Raw genomic sequence first — 22,668 nt, forward strand, 5'->3', positions numbered from 1 at the left:
CTGTTTACTCGTGGAGCTGAAGCTGGAGCTGTAAGGTCCGGCTTGGGCAGACATACCTGAGCTTGCACACTTGATGTAGAAATGTAGCCGGGGTGGCGAGTGAGGCTAGCAGCCCTGGCCGAGAGCCGGAGTATGTACCTGGGCAGGTAGCACGGGTCTGTCTCCTCGAGCTCCCAGCTCCAGTGTAGATGTTCGCTAACAGGAGTCGAGTGCCTGCAGCCCGACAGATGGCTGAAATCTTTTGTTGCAAATGAGCCGGCGGGGGAGGGTTTTTTGGTGATTGCCCTTTCAGGCCCTGAGCCCAGCACCTAAACGTGAGGAAATCAATCAAAGGCTGGTAGCCAGTTCTGCGCACAGCTGGGCTCAGGAGCTGAGCTGGCTCCTCTGGTCTCTATCAGATGCACGCTCGGCGCCGCTAACCAGCGCTGGCAGCTCCTTTTGCTCTCGCTCTGTGATGAATGGGCGTGAGCTTTTGTTCCTGCCTAGTCTTGTGTGTGCAGAGAGAGGCTTCTCAGGTGCCCATCAGTATTATCTTGTGTGGCAGGGAGCGTGGCAATCCATCGTCTGCCTGGCCTGCCCCCGAGGGGAAGCGCGCTGCCTGGCGACAGGACGCAGGGTTGAGCTCCATTTGTCAGATTGTCTCAGTACCCAGCGAGCCTGATGCATGGAGGCCAGAGGCAGCCCGGTTTTGGTTCAGGGGGAGCAAGGGGGAGTGGGCAGCGGGGAGCACTCGTAACCAACGTCCCTGGATGCAACTAAGTGAGTAGCACTGGTCAGCGGCTGGCACTGGGGTGCTGCGAGCACGGACAGAAGAACAGTGCACAGCAGCGTTGCCAGGTGGCATCCCACGGCACGCAGAGACACAGTTCCTCTGGCGGCCTGGTGTGGAGGGGCATTAAATCGCTGGGTTTAGTGGGAGGTTGATGGCTGGTGTTGGGGGCTATACGACAATGCCAGGAACTAGGCTCTGATGCTTTTCCGATTTGCAGGGAGTGGCGCCCCCGGGGACGCACAGATCGCAGGTGCCTAGGGGAATCAGACGCTGTTTCAGGGTTTATCACCTCCTTGTGCTTCCCAGTTTTCTCCTTCTGATTCGTCACTGTCAGGGCCATTTCTTCCTGCTGTGCGTCCCTCCCTGTCTCCCCAGCCCCGGGGGGAGCTCTTATCCCCTGGAAGCTGCTGGGCAGGGCTGCTGTGCGCTACCTGAATACCTACCAGTAATCAGACCTGGGCCTTCGCTCTCACACTTGGCCCCAGACAGAACTCCCTGCCCCTGCCCCTTGCAACTGTGTGGGAGTCTGTTCAGCTCTGCACTTGGTTTCCTCACGCTGGCCTCTCCAGTGCAGCCACTCATACCGCCTGGCCATTAGCCAGCGGGCACGTGGCTGTGGTACTGTCCCCGTCACTTCTCTGTCTGCCCCATCATCCCAAGGGAGGTTGCACACAGCCCTGATTCCCTGCTGGTTCCCACTGCCCGAGGGACCTCAGCAGGGATGTTTGTGTAACCCAAAAAACCAAATGAATTGCAGGAAAATCAAAGGCCAAGAAAGCACAGGGATCTGTGGGGAGCCCAGCCAGTGCTTCGGACGTGAGCAGCGAGGATGACGAGGAAGAGGAAGCCAGTGACTCGGACGGTGAGCAGCCCCGGGGGGGACCAGGCTGATCTCAAGGGGCAAGGAAAGGGAAATGTGGACGGGTCTATAGATTTCAAGACCATCCTCCAGCCTGGTTTTTGGGAGCTCACTGAGAAAGGCAAAGAGCCCCCTTATGCGAGGCACCCGGCTCCAGGCAGGGGCATGGGAAGGGCTCTCACGCCTGCGGTTCAGGCTCAGGCTGCAGCGTGAGCTGGAGGTTTCAGAGGGAGAAACAGGCTGCTGGTCCCTTTCATCTCCTTTCAGGGGCCACCTGCAGAGAGGCTCAAAGGAATTTTGCGCAGCCTCGCCCCCACCCCCAGGGCCTGGTTTCCAGGCTCTACCTGGGCAGCGAGCACGTAACACTTCACCTGTGCAGAGCAGTGGTGATGCTTAACCCCCAGCGACCAGTTCTTTTCTGTGGGGGGAACACAGCTGGCCGAAGCTGCCTTGGCGTTGCAGCGGAGATGCCTGGTGCATGTGGCGGCCATGGAGTGGTTAGTGATGAGGTGGTCGTGTGCACAGACCAGCGCTGCATCCATGCCGCGATCGCTCCTAGCGTGTGTCCTGATTACACTTTCCCGTTAGCCGCTGGTGCCTGGAGGGGTGTGTGTGCGGGCGAGAGGGCATGCTCCCTGGCTGACCCCAGTGGATAAGCAGCAGTTTATACCAACTGTGCTGCCTAAGAGACCCAAGCTGCCTCCACGAGCTGGGTCACCAGGGGCCAACTAGAACCTGACACGCAGCCAGTCGCTTGTCTTGCTCAGGCCCAGAGCCCCACGTCTCTCTGCTCCCATGGCGTATGCTCAGCGTCTCTCTTCTGGGAGCGTTACCCACGTCATACCTGCTGCTCAGCTGGCAAAGCAAGGCCGGGCCTGTTGCACCTGATGGCACCTTAGCCTGGATTGTTGCCATCTGTAAGCGTGGGGGCTGGAGCGCGATCTCAGTGCGGCAGAGCAGCGCAAGAGCCAGAACCACCATGCCCAAAGCCAGGTGTTACGGGCACTGGTAGGAAGCAGCTGCAGTGCTAGCTAGGGGCCATCTAAGCCAGAGCATTGCCCAGAACATATCTGATTCTGCATGGCAGATGGCTGAGGCTTGGCACACGCACTCCAGTGCCAGTACCCAGATTAGACGGGCATTAAATACATGACGGGACAATGCTGCGAAGGCAAAGATGCTTGGGAGCATTTTCCTGTCTGCTCCAGAAGGGCTCTTTCCCCTGGCCCCACCTGGCTGGAATGCTAAGGGGAGGGAGGGGGCCCAGCTGACTGGCTCAGAGCTCTAGTGTGTCCCAGCGGGACCTTTCCCCAGGCCTTTGGGGCCCATCCCCTAAGGCTGTGGGAGCAGAGCTGGTCTGGTGCTGAGCCCCAAACAAATCCTCACACTGCGGTCCTGTCTCCCAGAGCACAGCGCACGGGCGGGTCCGGCTCCTGCTGCAGGGTTGTGTTCTGGCCCCAGCTGAGCCGTGTGCAAAGGAGCAGCAAAGGGCAATTTAGGAAAGCCTCCAGTGCCTGCTTTGCCGGGCTCTCCCAGAGCTGCCTGGTTCCTGGCGGCAGTCTGCCTCCCCAGCGCTTCTGGCTGTGATGAGCTGATCGCTTTAGCTGAGGTTTGTCCCTCTCAGAGGGTGGGGAGAGGCCAGGAGGTCACTTGTGCTTTCTATCTTGGGTTTGGTGTTTGGTTTTTAGTGTTAGCTCTTGCTGTCAGGCAGTCCAGGCTTCAGGCCCCCCATGTTCCAGCATGAGAAGACACCACCCAGAAATGCTAACGAGCAGTAACGTCCAGTGTGGCATGCTGGAGCGTTTCCTGCCAGGCCAGTGGGTTTTGCTGGCAGCGCCCCAGCAGCTGATTCCTGTTCCACGCTGGGCGTAAGACCCAGCTTTCCTCCAGCTCTGCTGTATGCAGGTGTCTGTGGCCAGATAGTGTCAGTGCTGATCCTGGGGCAGTGCTGGCACAGCACCGCCCTGGCTCGGGGGGATCCCTGGGGATGTGCTGGGAGGAGGCTGAACGTAGCCTGCACAGCCCATGGAATTTAGCTCTGCTTTGGAGCTCATGAATACCTTCAAAGGGACCAGGGCTCAGCCTGGGCTTAGTTTTCCAGCTGGAGTCCAGAGCCTCTACAGCTCCAACCCCCAATCGAGATCAGCAGTAGAGGGAAAAGCGGCTGGATTAAGGCAAACTCGGAGGAGAGGGCTCAGGGTCTCTTAGGAGCTCTGCTTGGCTGTCTCCCCTCCCTGCTTCGAACACTGCGTTCGTCACGCACACAACCTGGATGGGAGCAGGCGCTGCTCCGGAAGCCCCGCAGGGCTCTCCCTCCCGCTCTCTGGGAGCTGCATGTTAATTAGCGATGGGTCGCCCCCTCCCGCTAGCAGCACGGGGTTTACACCTCTCTGCTCTTTCTGCCTGCAGGGGGAGGTGAGGAGGGGCCCTCCACCTCGGACGGGACCCTGAAGCAGCTGGCCTATGCCAGGCGGCTGTCCTCTGCCGACCTCAAGCTGCTGGCCCAAGGGGAGGAGGACATTGTGGAGGACCTTGATGACGAGTACTTCGATGACCTAGCCGGTGACTGAAGACTCCACAAATGCTCTGGGCTCGCTCCCTCTGCGCCTAGGAAGGCGAGCTGGTGCCCTCGCTGACAATCAAAGCTGGTCGTGATGGGAACTAGGCTGAGGAGAAGCCCCGGAGGAGGTAGGAGCAGCATGGGATGGGCAGCCCTAGCAGGACAATATTTCTCACTGATGCAGCAGAGATGCTGCCTAGACCTTTTCCACTGGAGTCACGTTAGTGGGAATACAGTGAAATGTGTGGTCACATCAGGACCAGTGACACTGCTCTGTAAAGGTAATAAAAAAAAGCCCTCATTAAACTCCAGTGCCTTAAATAATGCAGGCTTCAGCGCCAGCCTGCTGCAGCCCAAAGAAACCAGTCCCTGGAGGGACAGACTCCTCTGCCCATGGGCCGGGCACTCTGCCAAGCTGTCACAGGGTGCTTGCCATGTGTGTCTTTGTAGTTTCCCGGTCCCTGGAAACTTTTCCCACTGTCATTAAAAGCAGCTCCGAGCCGTGTCCACACACGAGCTGTGGGAGTGAATAGGGATGGTCACGCCGACTTGGCAGCTGAAGGGCGTGCACCGGTTGCTGGGTCAGTTTGCCGGGGGGGATGCGGCAACCAAGGGAAGGCTGCTTCGCCCAGAGCTCCCTTGCTTGTCTGCATCCAGAAGTGCTACTGTGTAGGCACCACTGAAAACGGGCTGGCACCAGTAGTGCGACTCGTGTGCTGCTCACCTGGGTGACGAGAGGGTTTTTCATATTGTCCCTCCAGCACAAGGTCTTAGTGAGCAAACTGGGCTGGCTCTCACATCAACCACCTTGCTGTTAACCAAGTTCCAGTTCCAGGCTCTCCGGTGCATCCTTCAGCTCCTCCCATGGTTAATGACCTCGGGGGATTCCTTCCATGGGGCTGAGGTTCAGCGGGGGGCAGGAGAAGATGCCAGCTTGAATCCCAGACCCCATGTTTAGTTTGCATGGCTGGCAAGCAGGCAGATTTGATAGGAAAATGTGTTGCGATGCTAAGTGTGATGCCAGGACATGGCATTTGGACCACGTCACATCTCTGAGGTTTGAAGGGGTGTGGGGTTTTTTATTAAACATTTCCAATACTACCTGAGCAGAAGAGGGTTCCACGACAGCAGGGGCAGGGCACTGGCTGCTTTCATGGCATTCAGGGGTGATGAAAACGAGGCCCCTGCTGCTCTGTTCACCTCAGAAGTGCTTGTCACGCAGCAGCCACCTAGCACAAGGGGCCCAGCAACGGTACGTTCCTATTGTACATCTCTTGAGGCGCTCCATGCAAACTCTTCCACAGCAAGGCTGTGACGTGCCTCAGGCAGGGCTAGAAACCAGCCCTTGTGGGTCCCTGTGCTCCAGCCATTACATAGTGCTGCTGATTGTGAGCATCACAAAGAATCGGTTCCTTCCATTCTCAACCTGACTTCAAAGGTTGCTTCCCTGGGGCAGGGTTTAGGTTGGGAACAGCTGATGAGATTGAGTGAGTTGTGGTGAAAAACTGGTGAATAAAGGCCAGCAGGTTGGAGGTTTTCACATGCTTGTTTTTCCAGCTGCAGAAAAGTTAAAATGAAAAAATGTGGGGAAAGTGAGGCCAGCCTCCCCTCTGCAGGTGCCATGGGATTGGACCCCTGCTATTGGGCGTGCTCCCTCCCATCCCTCCTCTGTGCCAAAGTCTGTCTTGCAGCAGCTGTGGCTGGTGAAGCAAAATGTGCCCTAGCGAGATCTGGTCTAGCAGCTGGGCACTGAGCAGACACTCGAAGGGGGAAAGCAATGACCCTGTGTGATTTTTTTTTTTTTTTTATTTAAACTGATTGCTGGAAAGCATTTATTGTGACGGGATGAAGAATGACAATTGTTTTTTTTACAAGATAAAGAAGCTAATGTACCACCAAGCTATTTTTATAAGAAAAACGGTAGCACGTGCAACGTTTAAACAGAGAGAGAGCGCGAAGTACCATGTGTGATTGTTGTTCACAACTGTAAAAGTCACAGGAGGTCACCATCGTCTTCACAGTAGTGAAAGCTCTCCCCTCTGGTTTGCCGGACCTCCCTACCTCCTATGGGCATGCACAGGTACCTGTCTCATAGGCCTTAGCAGGCCAGAATGTGCAACTCCATCCACCTCTGTAACAAGGCTTTAAAAGAAAATAACCCCTCCACAACCAAAAAACAATATGAATGCGTTTGCTGTACAGAGGGGGACGGGCTGCTAGGAGGAGCCAGGAGCCCCTCCCCACCACACCCCTTCTGCTATTGTTTGCTTTCTTCAAAAGAAAGTTATCCCAACATAAAAAGTCCTGGATGGGCTGGGGCTGAGGAGACACTGCCATAGTCTGTCGTCTCTGCGCGACACTCAGGGGGCAGCAGCCCCAGCCTGGGGGAGCGCCAAAGCTGCCTCTGCCGTACCATCTGCCCCGAAGTAAACATGGACCGGAACTTGCCTTTTGTCTGTCTTTGGTATTGTTTTAAAAGTTGCTAGAGATGCATAGACACCTGAACAAGGAGCGGAGTACAGTTCTGGGGGTGGGGGGTTGGTTTGCTCACAGTTTGGGGCTCTCTGCCTTGGTGGGCAGGGTCACCCCCAGCAGTTCTCCAAAGCCGCGTTCCCGCGAAGGCAAACAGATGAGCGTTCCCATCTCTGCCTACTGCTCTCCCTTGAGTTTGGGCAAGCAGGAACGGGGGAGCACAGCCAGATTGCTCTCAACCTGTTGTTTTCCCCCCTTGAATTGCTTTCAATAAATCTTTGGATTTTTTTTCCCTTCTTTGATCTTTTCTTATTGTGGGTTTTTAAAAAAAACAAAACAAAAGTGAATGCGCGCACACAACCCTATTTCCCTCTTTCCTTGACCCTCCGGCGACGCGAGAGGGTCCCCTTGTCTCTCGCACTCGTTACGTTGAGTTTGTCACACCGTGTCTTAGTACTGGAGGGAGTTAAGGGGCTGTGCAGTTACGAGGGAGGTTTCGTGGTGTCGTTGATTCCAGCCATTAATGAGGGGTTTCCATTTTCCTGCTTTGGTGAGATGCGGCTAGTGGGGAGCAGGCTGCTGCTGTACGGGGAGGATACGCTGCCTGTAGAGGATGGGCGGAGCTCAGCGGGTGCCAGGTCTCGGTCTGGAGGCCGTAAGCCCGGGGGCTGCAGCGGGAATGCCATGGGGAAACTTGCCATGTAGAGAACCCTGCCAACTCGCTTGGCCACCTAAAACAAACCGGAGAAAATAGCTTACCAGGCAGCAGAGGTAGGAAGCACCATACGCTGAACTTGTGCATGGGTCATAGAACCAAAGCTTTGCCGGGGGTGTGTGTGTGTGTGGAACGACCCAGCAGCGAGCCTTGCTGCTGCAGCCTGTTGCTTGCTCAGCATGCTCTGGCCAAGCGCCTGCCACCTGAGCATGGCTGTGTGGCAAGGAGTGATTGATTGATTGATTGACAATACTAGCGCAGGAACTGCGGCATAAAACCAAACCAGAGCAAGCCCATGGGAAATTAGCCATGGGGAGAAGACCATCCTCTATGGCTCACAGTCCCTGGAAGTAGCAGGTGGGCAAACATTGATTAATATTTTACACAAGGGACCTGGGTGCGTGTTTGGTTGAATTTCAGATGTCGTACAGCAGCAGCTGTTGGCTCATCTCCCTGGCCCCAGCAGCACCTTTCCCCTGGCACTTTCCTTTTCTCTAAGGTGGGTTTGTGAGCTTTTTGGGCTGGTGGGTGGTGTGTTGCACTGAACCACACAAAAGCCCTGCCTGAGCCCAGAGAGGAAGGCAAGTGTTTGTGACCCCCAAACAGCCCCTCCTGGTGTAACAGTCACACAGCACTGCTCTCAAAGAAGACCAGTTTGTCAGGGCGCTCAGTGCCTGAAGTCCATCTCACTTTTACAGCGCACACGCTCAGGCCCTTGGCTCTAGCACTCCTGCGGGCAGTGATTCCCCAGTGCCCCAGAAAGAAGAGTGGCCCCTAGGCAGGGAAAAGAGAGGAGCACTCTGAACTGTGCCTTTTATTCTCCAGCCATTTGGGGAGAGAGGGCTCTGGCCAGGCTGTGCTAAAGCAGCAGCAGTTCTGAACCGAGGTGTGGTGCATGCAGCCAGGGGCGGCTCCAGGCCCCAGCACGCCAAACACGTGCTTGGGACGGCAAGCCACGGGGGGCGCTCAGCCGGCGCCGCGAGGGCGGCAGGCAGGCTGCCTCTGGCGGCTTGCCTGTGGGGGCGGCAAAATCCCTAGAGCCGCCCCTGCATGCAGCCCCTTGGCAGTAGGTGCATATACACGCAGTGCTGGCCCTAGTATTGCTAAATCACGGGGCTGGGACTTCCCTCCCTTTCCTGGGAAGTCACACCAGCTGCTTGCTGCACTCCTTGAATTCCACCTAGGGGAGCAGCTTGCTTAGTAATTTTTTTTTTGAGGGGGGGGGCGTGGGAGGGAGGAACCAGAGGCATGCAGGACCTTGCAGACTGCAGCAGGGATGTGTGGAGAGATCTGCTACCATTTCCTCTGCCTCGCAGTCCCATTTGCTGTGGAAAACACTAACTGCATTCGCCAGGCCAGCTTGAAAACAGCCTGAGAGCTACACCAAGGCAAACGGGGAAGGGCGCGAGGGAGATGGACTTTAAAAAAGCTGCACTACCCCCACTCCCCCATCGCACAGAAACCACCCCTGCAGCAGTTCTCACCTCCCAGCCAAGGCCCAAGTGCTCACCATGTTTCAGCACCTACAGAGCTGTTCTGCATTTAAAAACACAGGCTTGTGTTTAACCCAAACAACTGAGGGGGGGGTCTGTTAGTGAAATGGGGGCTTGCCCCCCGCCCCATTATTGAGGCAGGGCTTAAAAGCAGACTCATCCCACCCCCCACCCCCCCACCAAAAATCTAAAGTAAGGCCGTCTGGGAGTGAGTTGGCGCACTCTGCTTTTAAGAAACGTAAGAGTTTTATTTCCCAGCGAATTGATCCACAGGGAACACTTGCCCACAGAACCTTTTTATTAGACCCCTCGTAAACAGTAAGGGCTGCAGGGGAAGTAATAACGTTACCCTTCTTCTTTTAACATAATACAACAAATGTCTAGCGTGTGGGTAAGGAAAACTAAACCCGTCTGTGTGTGTGTCCCTGTATCATGAGTATTTACATAAATTAATTAACATGCATTTGTATGTAAAATTTCTATATACACATACATATACCCATGTGCATATAAGGCAGTACTGCATGGCTGTATGTACATTATAGAATTTATATATAATCATTACGGTACTGGAATTTATATTAAACACCCGTTCCCATAACATTTTACATGGATACACAACACTACAGCTACGTGTGTGCATATGGCTAGAGCCGTGGGCATTTTGTTCTACAGATACCGGTTAGAAATGTTTCTTTCCCTTTTAATGTTAGAACTGCAGGTGCCTTCATGAACTACATTTTACTTCCCTTCAAAAAAGCCAAAACCCAGTGTTTTTATACTAGACCCTATAGCATTTGTGTTTATTAGATGAATTCTGTTGGCCAGTTCAGACACGCTGACCCGAACATGAATAAATGGTTCTAAAGCCCAGGAAAGTGCTGGCTAAGTATCATCAATCTGGCCTCTCCCTCTGAGTCTGTCATTGGCATTCGGGGGGGGGGGGGGGGGGGGGGGGGGGGGGGGGGGGTTAGGACCTGTCAGCCAAAGCGAGGGGGAGGGGAGAGTGAGTGATCACTGCCTCCGGTGGGGGCACAGTAGGCTCTGCCCCACCTTCTTTAATACAAACCAGAGGCCTGATTCGGCCCTCCCTGCCTCCAAGGGTGTGTGTCTACAGTGCATCTGGGAACGAGCCTTCTGTTCGCATGTTGATACAGCTGTGCTGACAAACAGTGCTGGCGACACTTCCCTCAGGGCGCTCACACGCTAGTGAAGTAAGCCTGCTCGCACCAAGGGGGCAGGTTATAAGGAAGGGGGGGGTTAACCTCTCTGCCTGAATCGCTGACGATGGATCACAGCGTGCAGAGCGGTGAACCCAGCCCCTGGTGCTGCAGATCAACCACTAGACAGCTCCTTTCATTTTGGCCTTCACCCCATATTGTAAGAGAGCTTGGAGGGTGGGCGGGGAGGTGCAACTTTGACTTGCTCCCATTTACACCACAGCTGAAGTGGTGTTCTTACCTGTGACCTGATCTTCAGAGCTGGTCCCAGTTTGAGCCCCATGTTGGTCAGTAAGTGCTCTTCGGTCAGGAGAGGCAGCGTCTCGCCATCGATAGCCTGTTCCCTGAATACCTGCAGACAATCAAAGCACACCCCCATGCTTACACATGCCAGCGCAGCTACACATGCCCCGAGCTAGCAGCACGGGAGGCTGCAGCAGGGAAGCTGAGGAACCCAGTTATTATCATTAGGTATTTGTTGTGCGGTAGCTTCTCAGAGCACTAGTCTTGAGCCAGCTGTGCTAGGTGCTGTACAAACCCAGAACAAAGGAAAAGTTCCTGCCCCAAAGAGACTACAGGGCTCCGACACTATTGCCCAAAGCAGGGGAACTTCACCACCCAATCTCGGCTTCCCACGTACATGCATTGCCCGACATGAAGCCGCAGCGTGTTTCACTGGCAGCCACAAGGAGCAGTTGCAAGGAAAGTCCTGCTCAAGGCCTGGGATGGAGCATGCCCTGGCTTTAGCTACATGCTCTAACCACACTGGTATAAACTGCCTTAACCCTGTGGCCTCAGTTCAAGTCCAGCCCAGTGCTGCAGCAACACAAAGTTATTGCCAGCTGTCGCTGCCCTGGTACGAAGCATGTTCGGAGAGTCTCCGGCCATGTCCATAGTGGTGGCATATACCAGAATGTGGTTGCTTTTCCAGATCCCACACATTGTCCTCACAATTTTTTACAAAAGTCTCTCCTGGGCCTGTAGGACCCCTGCCCATAACGACTGAGGCCCCTCCCACCACTCAAAAGAGGGCTTTGAAGAATCTAAAAAGGCTCAGGTCATCCTCTGCAACATCCTTATACCTTTGATTTCCTGATCAAAGACGGTTTTCTCAGAAATCTCCACTGCCGGGAAATAACCTGTTCAGGATTGATTTAAGCAAAACCCAGGCCCTAAATACTGCTCGTGTGCCAGACAGACAAATGGCTAGGCAGTGTGTTCCCCGTACAAACCATACCTCAACTACGCCACTCACACTTTGTCCTGCCTTTTTAGCCGTGCTAACATCCACTTTACATTCATTAGATACAATCAATCTATGCACTCCCTCATGCTGCATTGAGCAGGGCAGGGTTTTGTGCCAAGCGAATGAGCATTTCCTCCCAGCTGAGACAGGCAGCAGTAACGATGCAAAATGACCTGCCCTTTGAACAGCCAGCTAACTAGTGACTGCCATGTAGTGTAGTGGGTTTCTCCAACACTCTCCACCCCCATTAGAATACCCGAAGCGACGTTATAACTTACACAGTCAGAACTCAAGAACGGCCCAGTATCCTGTCTTCCAACAGGGGCCAGTGCCAGGTGCCCCACAGGGAATGAACAGAGCAGGTCATCATCAAGGGACCCATCCTGTCACCCACTCCCAGCTCCTGGCAAACAGAGGCTAGGGACACTGTCCCAGCTAACAGCCATCGATGGACCTATCCTCCATGAACGTATCTAGTTACAGTGACTAGGAGCTGAAGCCTGTGCTGTTGCCCAGGTGTAATTCAGAAAATTATGTGTGTAAAAAAGCCCCAAATGGCTGAGACCTTAAAAACTGGATCATAACAGGCTGTGAACCCCAGTGATGATTGAAGGGGCTGACACTCTAAACAAAACGAGCTCTCGGCCATGGCTGTAGCTGTTTCCTTTGCTCCACACTGGCTCACAAGACATTCTAGGCTTCAGAGGAACAATCCTGGAATATTCTCATATAGATGTATAGATAACCTATATCACACAAACACACCACTATTATACATGCACACAAATCCACCCCTCCCCCTCTGTTATACACAAATCCCTAAACACCCTTCCCAAGGAAAAGGGGGAAAAAATGGAATGGTGAAAAAAACAAACTGAAGAGTTTGCTCTGCCCCCACCACAATGACTGATGGACTCAAGCAGCAGCTTGTCATTTAACAGGGCCTGTGGTAAAAGCCCAGGTCAGGGAGTCAGGATGCCTGGGTTCTAGGCCAGCCCTGCGCAGACAAGACCCCCACCTCCCCAGTGCTTCTCTTTGCCATCTCTAAAGTGGGGATGTAATTGTACCAATCTCCCTGCCAGCAGCTCTGTTCCATTAATGCTGGCTCAGTGCTTGCAGCTCCACTAGTCTGTCATGCTTCTCATTTGCTAGCGAGCCATTTCCCTTCAGTGGCGGAACCTGGGTTCGATCGGGCACACGTCGAGTTTCTCCTCCTTACTGACCAACACCTTTGCTCCACGCAGGTTTCTCCACATGTCAAGGCGTGTGCTGGCCTCGCGCCTGGGTGAACTGTCTTGGGGCCGCAGCACTAGCTAATAGCTGACTCCACTCCCACTCACCCCGGAGCTGCTTTGCATAGCATTGTTATTACAGCACAGTCAAGGGAGGGTGGCTTTCAGTTTGCTCTAATGGCTTCTTTTCCAGCTGCGGATTGCATCGCAGAGCCATCCCCTTGGAGAGCAGCAGTGGCTGCTGACACCGAGGCAGCTGAGCTGGTGCAAGGTCATTTACTGCTGGACTCCACCAGCAAAGCTGCTCTTGATGACTGCAGCATGTGCTTCTGCTCTTTGACCTAGCGAAACTTAATAGACCGATTTCTTTCCTTCCTACAGAGCCAACGTGGCCAGGAGCCAAAAGCCTCCCTCACTCAGCTCTCTACTCCCCCAAGACCTAACCTGAGCACACTGGGAGGCCTCACTTCACGGGGGCGGGGAGGGGGGGATGACACAAAGATGGACGTTGACGGAGATCGGGAGTGAGAAGGCCGATTTTCTTTTCAATTACGTTACTTTTGTGCGTCTTTGAAATGTGTTCCTGAACGCACAGCGTAACCGCCAAGCTCTCGCCGGGCTTCCTGGCGGGAGCGCGCTGCGGGCCGGGGCCAGACCTCCCCAGCAGCTGTGGTTTGGGAGGAGAGAACACACACAGCTCTGCAGCACCCCTGCACACTGCATTTTTCACACAGTAAAAACCTATTAAACACACAACCACAATGAATGACAAAAGCCTCATCGGTTTAACTCCGTGTGTGCCAGCGCCCCCTGCCATGCCGGAGTTGTTTACAATGGGCCTCATTACTTGACAGTGCCCAGGTCTGCTAAACCAGCACAGCAATCAGCTCTGGATTTTCTGTCCCTGGGCACGCAGGGAGCACTGGAGGTGTAAATGGCCGAGTCTTTGGCAAGGTGCGTGTGGTCAGGATTTCTTCACTTTTCCTACTTGCCTCAACACATGCAGCGGTGGGGTGGCCCTCTGCTCTATTACGGGGTGTAAATCCAGACGAATTCCACTGTCACCAGTGAGTTACCCCCGATCTGGGCTGGTTTAACATCTTCCCCCGGCCCTGAAACCTACTCCTTTTCCTGCCTCACTAACACAGTCTCCTGATCCCACCTCACCCCATGCATCCCCTGCCTTATTCTGCATCCACGCCCAGGCCCTTCCGTCTCCCCATGCCAGACATGAAAACCTGTCTCTCTCACACCCTCCAGCCACTCAAATCTACCCTCTTCCTTTTCTCCATCCCCTCCTCCAAAAAACTTCCCCTGCTCTCTCAAGCCCCCCTCTCGGTTCTAGCCCCTCCATTCTCTCACACACTCACGGGCCCCCCATCTCTGTCAGACGCGCTCTCTCACAGGCACAGCTGCATGCTCGGAGGAAACAGCAGTCCTACAGGTGGTTTTAATGAAGCTTGTCAGGATGAGATTAACACCACGGTTAAGGGGCAAAGAAGGACAGACTCTGCATTGAAAGCACATCAACCAGCCACCCCAGAGAACAGGAAGGGAGGCATTGCTTCCCGGCCACCATAATGAACGGCAAAGCCCGGCTCCCAGCTTCCCCCTCCCCTTGGGGAGGATCTTTAAGGAGATCTTTTATCTGTGAAAACGTGCGGTGTAGAATGAAAGGAGCTGCCTGTTCAGGCCCTGAAACCCACGCCAGGTGCCTGAGCCACTCTCCCAAGGCCTGCTCCTGGGAGCGACGCTAAGCCGGGCCTTGGCTTCCTCACACTGGCTGGGGATCGTTCAGGAAAGGTCACTTGCTGGGCCGTTAACACTCTGAGCAGCCGCTCAGCTGAGTGGTTGTTGGCCTGAATGGCTCAGGAAGAGGCAGTGATGCCTGATGCTCCAGGAGCTGGGTGGGAAGGGAGGGAGTTTTTGAAAATCAGTGTTCAGCCAGCTCAGAAGCAAGTGGACAAAGAGGATCGTTTCCAAGCGGTAGCTTCCCAACAAGCTCCAGTCCGCTGGATTCCCCAGACTTGCCCTCTCAGTGTGTGTGTGTCAAGGGAGCTGTCTTTGTTAAGCTCGATTCCCTTCTTGTCCTCTCTCCCAATTCCCCTTAGGGGCTGCATTTTAGTGCCTGGATCTCCCTGGTGTTCCTGGTCTAGGTGCGTCTGTCCCAGGAGGAGCTGGATTCTCCCCAGCTAAACCTTTGTTCTCATCCCCTCCCCCAATCCCTGTCCCTCTCCCTCTCCTGAGCACACCCTGCCCTCTTTAAAGGACTGTCTCAGACAGCTCATTAATCTGTGCGTTTGCCGTTAGTGCAGGCTCTCAATGGGGTATTTATAATGGATTTCAGCAGCCGTGGGAGCCAAAAAGCAGGGTTGTTTTTCGTGTCCCACCTAGCAGCCTCACACTGAGCAGCTTTATGAACCCTGCAGCACTGATGGATGCACTGCTCCTGCTGCAAAGGGCTTTAAAAACAAAAACAACTCTGCGTGGCAATTAATTTAGTGGAGGGGGGTCTCTCACGGCTTCCTCCCCATCTCCCAGAGCTCTCCCCCTGGAGCGCTCCCCACCACCAGAGCAGAGATTGTTCAATGTTGCCAAGCGTTAAGATGAGACCGTCTGTGACCAGCACTCTCTGGAGGCGAAAGGCTGGCCCAGCTGTGCCACGGACCGCCCTGGTGCAAGGTACCAGTGGCTTTTTACCTGGGCACCTGGCTGACATTGCTCAAGGGTGGCGAGGCTATTGATGGGCACCAGAGAGAACCCATCAGGCCAACCAGGTGCTGCCTTTTGGTGAAGATGCTGCAGGCTTCCAGCTCCTGCTGCTCCCTGAGAAAAGGCACTTCTGAATGGCACTCAAACCCGGTACAGAGTCCCTCATGATAACACGCCCAAAGCTTGGCTCCCCAGGACAGCCTGGCACAAAGCCAGCATTGTGTTTGGGTTGGTTGTGGGACACCACAGACTTCCACACACATCTCTCCTGAGGCGGGGAGTTGCTAGCTGTAATCCACCCAGCAGCAGCAGAAACCCTCTACCTCCCCCCTCCCACACTGCTAGCCACATGCACACCCCTCCATGCCCTGGGGGCATCTTGGCAGCCGGGAGGTTAAGCCTCAATTCGGTAGGAAAACGGAAACCAGACGGTTGACCGGCCCTGCAGGGCTCTTTTAAATATTCCACCACATTTGCTCTGATTGATTGCAGGAGTTGGGGGTGGGAGAAGAGTTGGAGCGAGTTCTCTCCCTCCCCCTCCCAACCCCGTCAAACGTTTCCCAAGCTGCTGTGAATTTACCTGAGTGTACTCGGCACAGCCAGACAAACTGCCCACAAAGTTACACACGTCCTCCACTGTCCATTTGCTGATGTCTTCCAGTGCAGGGCTCTCCTCCCCATCCGAGAACAGACCTCCCATGGCGCCTGGATTGTTTGGGGCAGGGGAGAGAGGGGGAGGAGAAGGAAACATAAATCATTAAATCCCACACGGACAGCAACAGGCCTGCGATCGGAATAGTTCTCTCTAGCCGCACATCCATTTTTAATGGCCTGTCAATTAAAACGCTGGGCAGGGTCAATTCATAGGCTTCTGTCTCCTGCAGGTCTCTCGCTCGGAAAAGGTGTTGGGGGGGGCAGCAGGAGGGAGGGGGAAAATCCCCTCTAATGTGTTTCATGTGTGTAATGTTCTTCAGCTGCAGCAAAGGGAGGGGGGAGAGAAGCCCTCGAAGGCGTGTTTCTCCACACACACTGCAAAATGGAAAAACTCCGGCTGCCCTGGGAGTTTCCCTTCCTCCAGCCCTTCTCCCCACTACGTGCTCCAAATGATAACAAGCCCCGACATCTCGCCCCTGCGGCCTGCTGCTTGGCTGGAGCTGGTGTGGAGGAGAGAATTTTCACTCCTTCCTTACGAACAAACCTTTGTTTTAAATCCCCCACAGCCCAAAACGTCAGGCTGCCTAACACCCGTTGCCGTGGTTTAAATGCATATGGCCCCGTCTCTCTGCTGGGGCAGGGTCTAGATGGGTGGGGAGGTGACCCCAAAGAACCTCACTGGAGCTCGGAGGAGAGCATGGTGCGGTTCACGCAGACAGGTCAATCCTCTGAAACGCAAGAGTGGTTCAAGGCCCAGCCCTGTCAGCAGGGCAGGAAGGCGACGGAGAGAGTGCTCCAACCCCAAAAGAGGAGAACTAAGCTGTCCCTGCTTCCCAGCGCCCGACAGCACGGGACAAACGTGGAAGGAGAGAGCTGGATTAGAGCCTAGAGAGGAACAGGGCAGAGGTCTGGAGAATGAAAAACGATGGACAGAAACCAGCCAGGCAACTCCAGCTTCTCCTGTATCACAACAGAGGAGCAAGGACCACCCACGTATTTACCACTGATCACAGAAAATACTTGTTTGGAAAATGCCTTATTCACCTGTGAAACTCACCGCCTACCTGACCACTGAGGCCAAGAGTTCAGGAGGATACTTAAAAGGACTGGATATTTACAGGAATCAGAACATCCACAGTCACATTGGAGAGGGCAAAACTCTCATATCAACTCTCATGCTTCAGGGCATAAGCCAACCAATAACTGGAAGTGACGTTGTAATTATCTGTTGTGGAGGTTTCAGAGCGTCCTCTGGACCATCTGGTGCTGGGCATCGTCCTCAGCCACATCTATCCACTTGAAAAGGGGGCAGGAATTGTCTGTCTCCCTCCTAACCCCTTTGAAGAGGTGTGGAGTGGGGGGATGAGATGGTTCATCCTCCACACCTGTGAGTGAGGTTGAGTATCCCCTGTCCCATCCTCCAGCCACATGGAGGACTGAAATCCTCAGCCCTTTGCTCCTTATAGCCCATTTTATTATTATTTGTATGACTGTAGCACCTAGGGGCCCCAGTAATGATCCAGGACTCCATTGTACTAGGGGCTGTACAAATACAGAGCAAAAAGACAGACCCTGCCCCAGAGAGCTTACAGCCCAGATCCTCAGCTTCTCCTCCCTGACCCTTGAGTGGAGATCAGAACCTAAACCCCGGCTCCTACCCTCGGCCCTGTCCCTCACTGCAATCTCTCTTTCACAGCAAGGGCACAAATTGCAAGCCCTACCCTCTGGAGCAGGGTCCTCTGTCTGTTACACTCTGCAGCGGGTCCAGTGGCACCATGACATGCTGTCCTGAGGCCTTCAAAAGTTCAGTGGGCCCCTCCAGCAACGTGAAAGCGCCAGAGATAGAACTTAGCCTCTCTGCCACATGCTCCGGACTGAACTCCCTGATCCACTTTACCCCTTGTCGTCCCAGTCAGCAACAGCTTGGGCTTCACTGAACTTTCATCCCCCTTATAAAAGCTTCCGTGGAAACTACCAGCTTTCCCAAGCTGCAGAGAGACTCGGGGGAGGCCCCAAAGGGGTCTGGGACATCACTGGAGGAGCAGCATTTTCCCTTCCCTCCCAACTATAAGGCAGATGGACAGACAGACGAGCTCCTTTGGTTACATTATCATTTTCATTTGTGGTTTGTCCCCTGCTCTGGAACCCAGACTCCCAGCTGTTTACACTGAAGTTAGCGAGACACTGGGACGGCTGATTGTTTCCCTCCTTTTTTGGAAAAGCGGCTGCTGCTCGGTAAATAGAGGAAGTGAAACTGAACTCAATTATTCCAGGCACAGCCAACACATGGGCCAGACACCTCCATCTGCAGCCAGAGCAAGTGTCTCCGAGGGGATCTGACTATAACAGCCAACGGCTTTAAAATTATGTACTTCCTTATTCCAAACGCAAGCCAAGGACTTGGGAATGAAGCCTCCAGTCAGCCAGCCTGCCCGCCCCAGCCTCAGGCACTGCCCGAGACTCCACAGAGGCTAGGCGGTACCTGCCTGGCACAGGCTGTCTCCAGATCCCTACCAGAGATTATGCAGATAGAGTCACGTTCAACTCTGTTTGCAAGTGGAAGGGCTAATGTCAGGGGACAGGGTGTGGTAATATTATGACACAGGGCTAGTGAGTCTTGGTGTAACCCTTGAGGAAATCCCTTCCCCAGGCGCCTGCCAGTGATCCTACAATTCCTGGGGTAGAATTGGGGAGATGCGCTGAGCCTGTCAGCTCTATCTGCAGCCTTGCTAATGTCACTAACAGAGCTGAGCCAAAGGTCAGTCCTGCCAGGGAGCCCTCTCCCCATCCGTTTGTGTGTCCCTCCAGGCCCACAGCCATGCGGGCAGTCAGCCTGCTGTCTCCAGGAGTCAGGGCAAGTGCAGCCCTGCCTAGGGCAGCAAGTAATATTGTCCACCTATCCACACACAGAGAAAGCTAGTATCGCCAAAGCCCTATCTCCAAGGGTCTGCCTCCCCTCCCCATCTATACCAGGAAAACACTCCGGCTAATGGGTGGAAGAGTTCTTGAAAAACGGGAAAGACCAGCACACTGGGCTCCAGCCTACTAGCAGTTTCTATAGCACAGAAGTTAAGAGACAGATGCTGAAATCTTGGCCCCACTGAAGCCAGTATCAAAACTCCCGCTGATTTCAACGGGGCCTTAACTTCCCCCAGAGAACCTGCTCTGCAGAGGTGGCAAACATTCAGAGCTTCATGGATTTCAACTAGAGATTTGGGTGCTCAGCACCTTGGAAACAGAGGACCCGGAAGCAACCTATTCAATCATCCCCCACTCTGCACATTGTCCAGGAGTCACCGGGCTCGATACATGCAAGCTCCCTCAGATGGTAACGGTACATCGCTGGACACTGCTAGACAGTGGGGACACAGCAGCATCTGTCCCCAGCCAGGCTCTTCTTCTCTCACTGAGGCTATGGCTACATTAGAAATGTCAGAGCGCTGCCGCGGCAGCGCTTTGAAGTGTGAGTGTAGTCGGAGCCGCAGCGCTGGGAGAGAGCTCTCCCAGCGCTGCTTGTAAACCACATCCCTTATGGGTGTAGCGTGCAGCGCTGGGAGCGCTGCCGTCCTGATTACACTGACGCTTTACAGCGCTGCATCTTGCAGCGCTCAGGGGGGTGTTTTTTCACACCCCTGAGCGCGAAAGTTGCAGCGCTGTAAAGTGCCAGTGTAGCGAAGCCGAGTGACGAATAAAGATCCAGGGGACTGATAACGGATTACAGAGCACGTCACCAGATGGGGTCCCAGCTTGGAGGGGGGCGAAAACTATCATCCCAGGCCAGGGTCTTGTGGACAGGTCCCCACATAAAAACATGCCCCTGCCAACTGGTATTAAATAATCCCCCCCAACCACACATTTTCTGGCAGCTGTGGTAGAAAGGCCAAGGGTCCTTGAGACTGACCTACCCATCCCTTCCAGAAAGGGGAGTCTCCACGGTGGGACGGCTGAGGCACAAGGGCTGACAGGGCAGTGGAGGGGCGACTGCAGTGGAGGTGCCCATGCTGTACCTATTCTGGAGACAATACAGGCCCTCAGTCCCCAGCACTGCACCGAGAGGAGGGAAATAAACACGGATATTGGTGTCACTGGGCATGACCTGTGCATTACCACTAGGACAAGTGTAAGCCCAGAGAGCAGGCCTGTCGGCTAGCTAGAGCAGGACCTATCCTCTCCTCGCTGCCAGCAGGGCCTCAGTCCCAACAGCCAGGCCCTGTTTTCTGCACAGATGTCTGATCAGGCCAAGAGCATCAGCAGCAAAGCTCCCTCCTCCCGCTGCCCCAAGCTCAGAACAGGCCCAGAAGCCAACACACAGATGGCTTTAATCAGTCTTGTTATCGCTCTCCCATTCCCCCACCCCCTACATGCACACACCATTGCAGGTTCGGGTCATGGAGCAGCACTGAAAGGCTCACGTTAATTGCTCTCCAGACTGTGGATCAATAAAAGGATTTTAGCCTCCCGCACACTCCATCCTTCACCTTTTCCAGTGGAAAGCAGGGAAGACGAAAACACAACTCCGCTGAAACCTTGAAGAGATGAGGTCATCCGGCAGCTGCCAGATTCCCAGGAGGAGGCTCAGGGAATCGACCAAACTCTGGCTGCCTCGTCAATATTTTTGTCATCAGGGACAGAAACCAGTTCTCTGCCTCCAAAGCATGAGAGGAGCCCTCCCTGTTCTGGAAACCTGGCTAGGCTGTCTGAGACTCCAACCAACTCCTTTCCCTTCTCCCCCATCCTCTGGGGTCTGTCATGCTACAAGCCTCTTTAGATTGTCAGCTCCTTGGGACAAGGTCTGTTTCTCCTCACCATGGTGTCCAGCATACCGTCAGGCCCCTGTGAGCTACAAGAGCAGCCCATGGACAGGACAGAGTTAAAAGAACATCTGTTTTTCTGTCCTCAGGCACAAACTCCTCCTGGGGCCAAGGCTGGCCATTTGTTGGGCAATCTGTGGTCGCACTACTTGGACTACTTGGGTTAATCAAAGCACCTCAAAACACCTGTAGCATAAGGACGTGTGAGAGAGAGCACAGTCCAGGACACTGCACAGGAGCTCTGGAGGCATGAGTTCTATTCCCCGCTGACCTGCAGTGTGGCCTGGGGCCTCAGCTGGCCCTCCTACCCGTGATCTGTCTCGCCTACGTGCATAGACTCTTCCCATGGGCTTGTCTATATAGCCATTTACTGTGCGGCAATCTACAGCGCAGCACCTGCCACACACACAGTCACCACGTGGACCCTGCCACCGTGCACTAAAAGTTCCTACGGCTGTTTCTGCACTACAGAAATTTTAGTACAGGGTCCATGCGGCCAGGTAGAGTGGCATACTAGAGGGTTGTAGATTTACTCCCCAGCCTGTCATGTGCTAACTCTTCAGAGAGACATGGCCTATGTGTCTGACCAGAGCCTAGCACAACTGGGTCCTGATCTCAGCTGCGGCCACTGATGAAATAACAACAAGGCTGCCCGGGGGGGGGGGGGGGGGGGGGGAATTTGGCCCAGGCCCCGGGCCCTGCAGGGGCCCCCACAAGAGTTTTTCGAGACCCCAGGAGCAGGGTCCTTCACTTGCTCCGGGGGCCCCGGAACATTCTCATGGGACCCCGGCCCCCAAAGCTTCTTCTGCTCCGGGTCTTCGGCAGCAATTCGGCGGCGGGGGCCCACCACCAAAGACCCAGGCCCCCTGAATCCTCTGGGCGGCCCTGAACAACAATCACAACTTTCATAATAATACATGGGGTGCTAGCTTAAAGCAAGAGAGCCCTCATGCAATGAACACAGCGATGGGCCCCGAAACTGGAGGGGTCAGTTTAAACGAGGCCTTGATCGTAAGTAATAGTAACACGGGACACATTCTGGTTTCTGATAGTTTGATGGAGGTGGACTCCCGCCTGCAATCCACACCCTGCTCTGTAGGGTCGCACATGGGGTGGCCAGAGCACAGAACCGTGTGTTTCCCCCTTTAAATGACTATGAGGGGGGAGGCTCCCACAAGGAAGCCTCCTCTGTTGCAAGCAGCAGGAATATTTATCATGCTGGCCACCTGCCTGTCCCAGAGAAATTGCTTCCTTCTTCTGGCTGGACGGTGGTTCCGAATGGCCCACGTGTGAAGGGCAGCCGCACTCATCCTGCCCAGTTCATTGATTTATAAAGGAGAAGGCCTGCCCCTGTACTCTCACAGGACACAGCATCTAGTAACTTCCTGCTAACTGCTCAGCTAAGGCATTAGACCACGTATCTCTCTTTAGTTCTGGGTTGAGCTAGCAGGGCTGGTTCGCTAGCTCAGGCTGGGAATCTGAGTTCAAGTCCCACCTAGCACTGGGATGTCCTTTACTCACAGGTCTTCAGGTTGCATCAGTGAGTCGGTAGTGTCCCCGGGTGGTGCACACCTCCCTCCACATGGAGCAGGATGCAGAGCCCATTTGAAAAGCCATGCATGGGACAGAGAGAACGTGCTTTCCCAGAGGCTGGCAGTCACCTCAGTGATGGCTCTATCACACGTGCGTGACCCTGCTGTCCTTCCTTAAACCTTGCTGTTGGGGGGGCAGATCGGTTGAATTCCAAACAACCAGCTCCTCTCCTTTGGAAAGGCATCGGAAGGTCACGGGGGCAAGAGTTCACCAAACCCATCTCCCTCTCTGCTGGGACAGGGGTCAGCTGAGCACCTGACAATAACCACAGAGGAGCTGCTGTTTCTTGCTGTGGACAAAGCTGATGTTCTTGACGGAGGACATATGAC

The 22,668-nt window shown here is 54.5% G+C and overlaps 2 protein-coding genes across 5 annotated transcripts in view; one reads left to right on the plus strand and one right to left on the minus strand.

The window, feature by feature from the left end:
- The window catches only part of NOC2L (NOC2 like nucleolar associated transcriptional repressor), an 81,626-nt gene extending 74,672 nt beyond the window's left edge, over positions 1–6,954 (plus strand). For 2 of the 3 annotated variants that reach the window (XM_032779957.2, XM_075060203.1), the window contains 2 exons: positions 1,530–1,634; positions 4,041–6,954. In XM_032779957.2, coding sequence (XP_032635848.1) covers positions 1,530–1,634; positions 4,041–4,201 — 266 coding nt within the window. In that variant the 3' untranslated portion in view covers positions 4,202–6,954. The remainder of the gene's footprint in view (positions 1–1,529; positions 1,635–4,040) is intronic. The other variant, XM_032779959.2, reaches the window with a different exon arrangement.
- Positions 6,955–6,999: 45 nt separating this feature from the next.
- The window catches only part of SAMD11 (sterile alpha motif domain containing 11), a 181,106-nt gene continuing 165,437 nt past the window's right edge, over positions 7,000–22,668 (minus strand). For both annotated transcript variants that reach the window (XM_075060202.1, XM_032779953.2), the window contains 3 exons: positions 15,862–15,986; positions 10,333–10,443; positions 7,000–7,394 (listed from right to left, as the gene is read on the minus strand). In XM_075060202.1, coding sequence (XP_074916303.1) covers positions 7,146–7,394; positions 10,333–10,443; positions 15,862–15,986 — 485 coding nt within the window. In that variant the 3' untranslated portion in view covers positions 7,000–7,145. The remainder of the gene's footprint in view (positions 7,395–10,332; positions 10,444–15,861; positions 15,987–22,668) is intronic.

Source organism: Chelonoidis abingdonii, chromosome 23 (assembly GCF_003597395.2).
Source record: "Chelonoidis abingdonii isolate Lonesome George chromosome 23, CheloAbing_2.0, whole genome shotgun sequence".
NCBI classification, from domain to species: domain Eukaryota; kingdom Metazoa; phylum Chordata; order Testudines; family Testudinidae; genus Chelonoidis; species Chelonoidis abingdonii.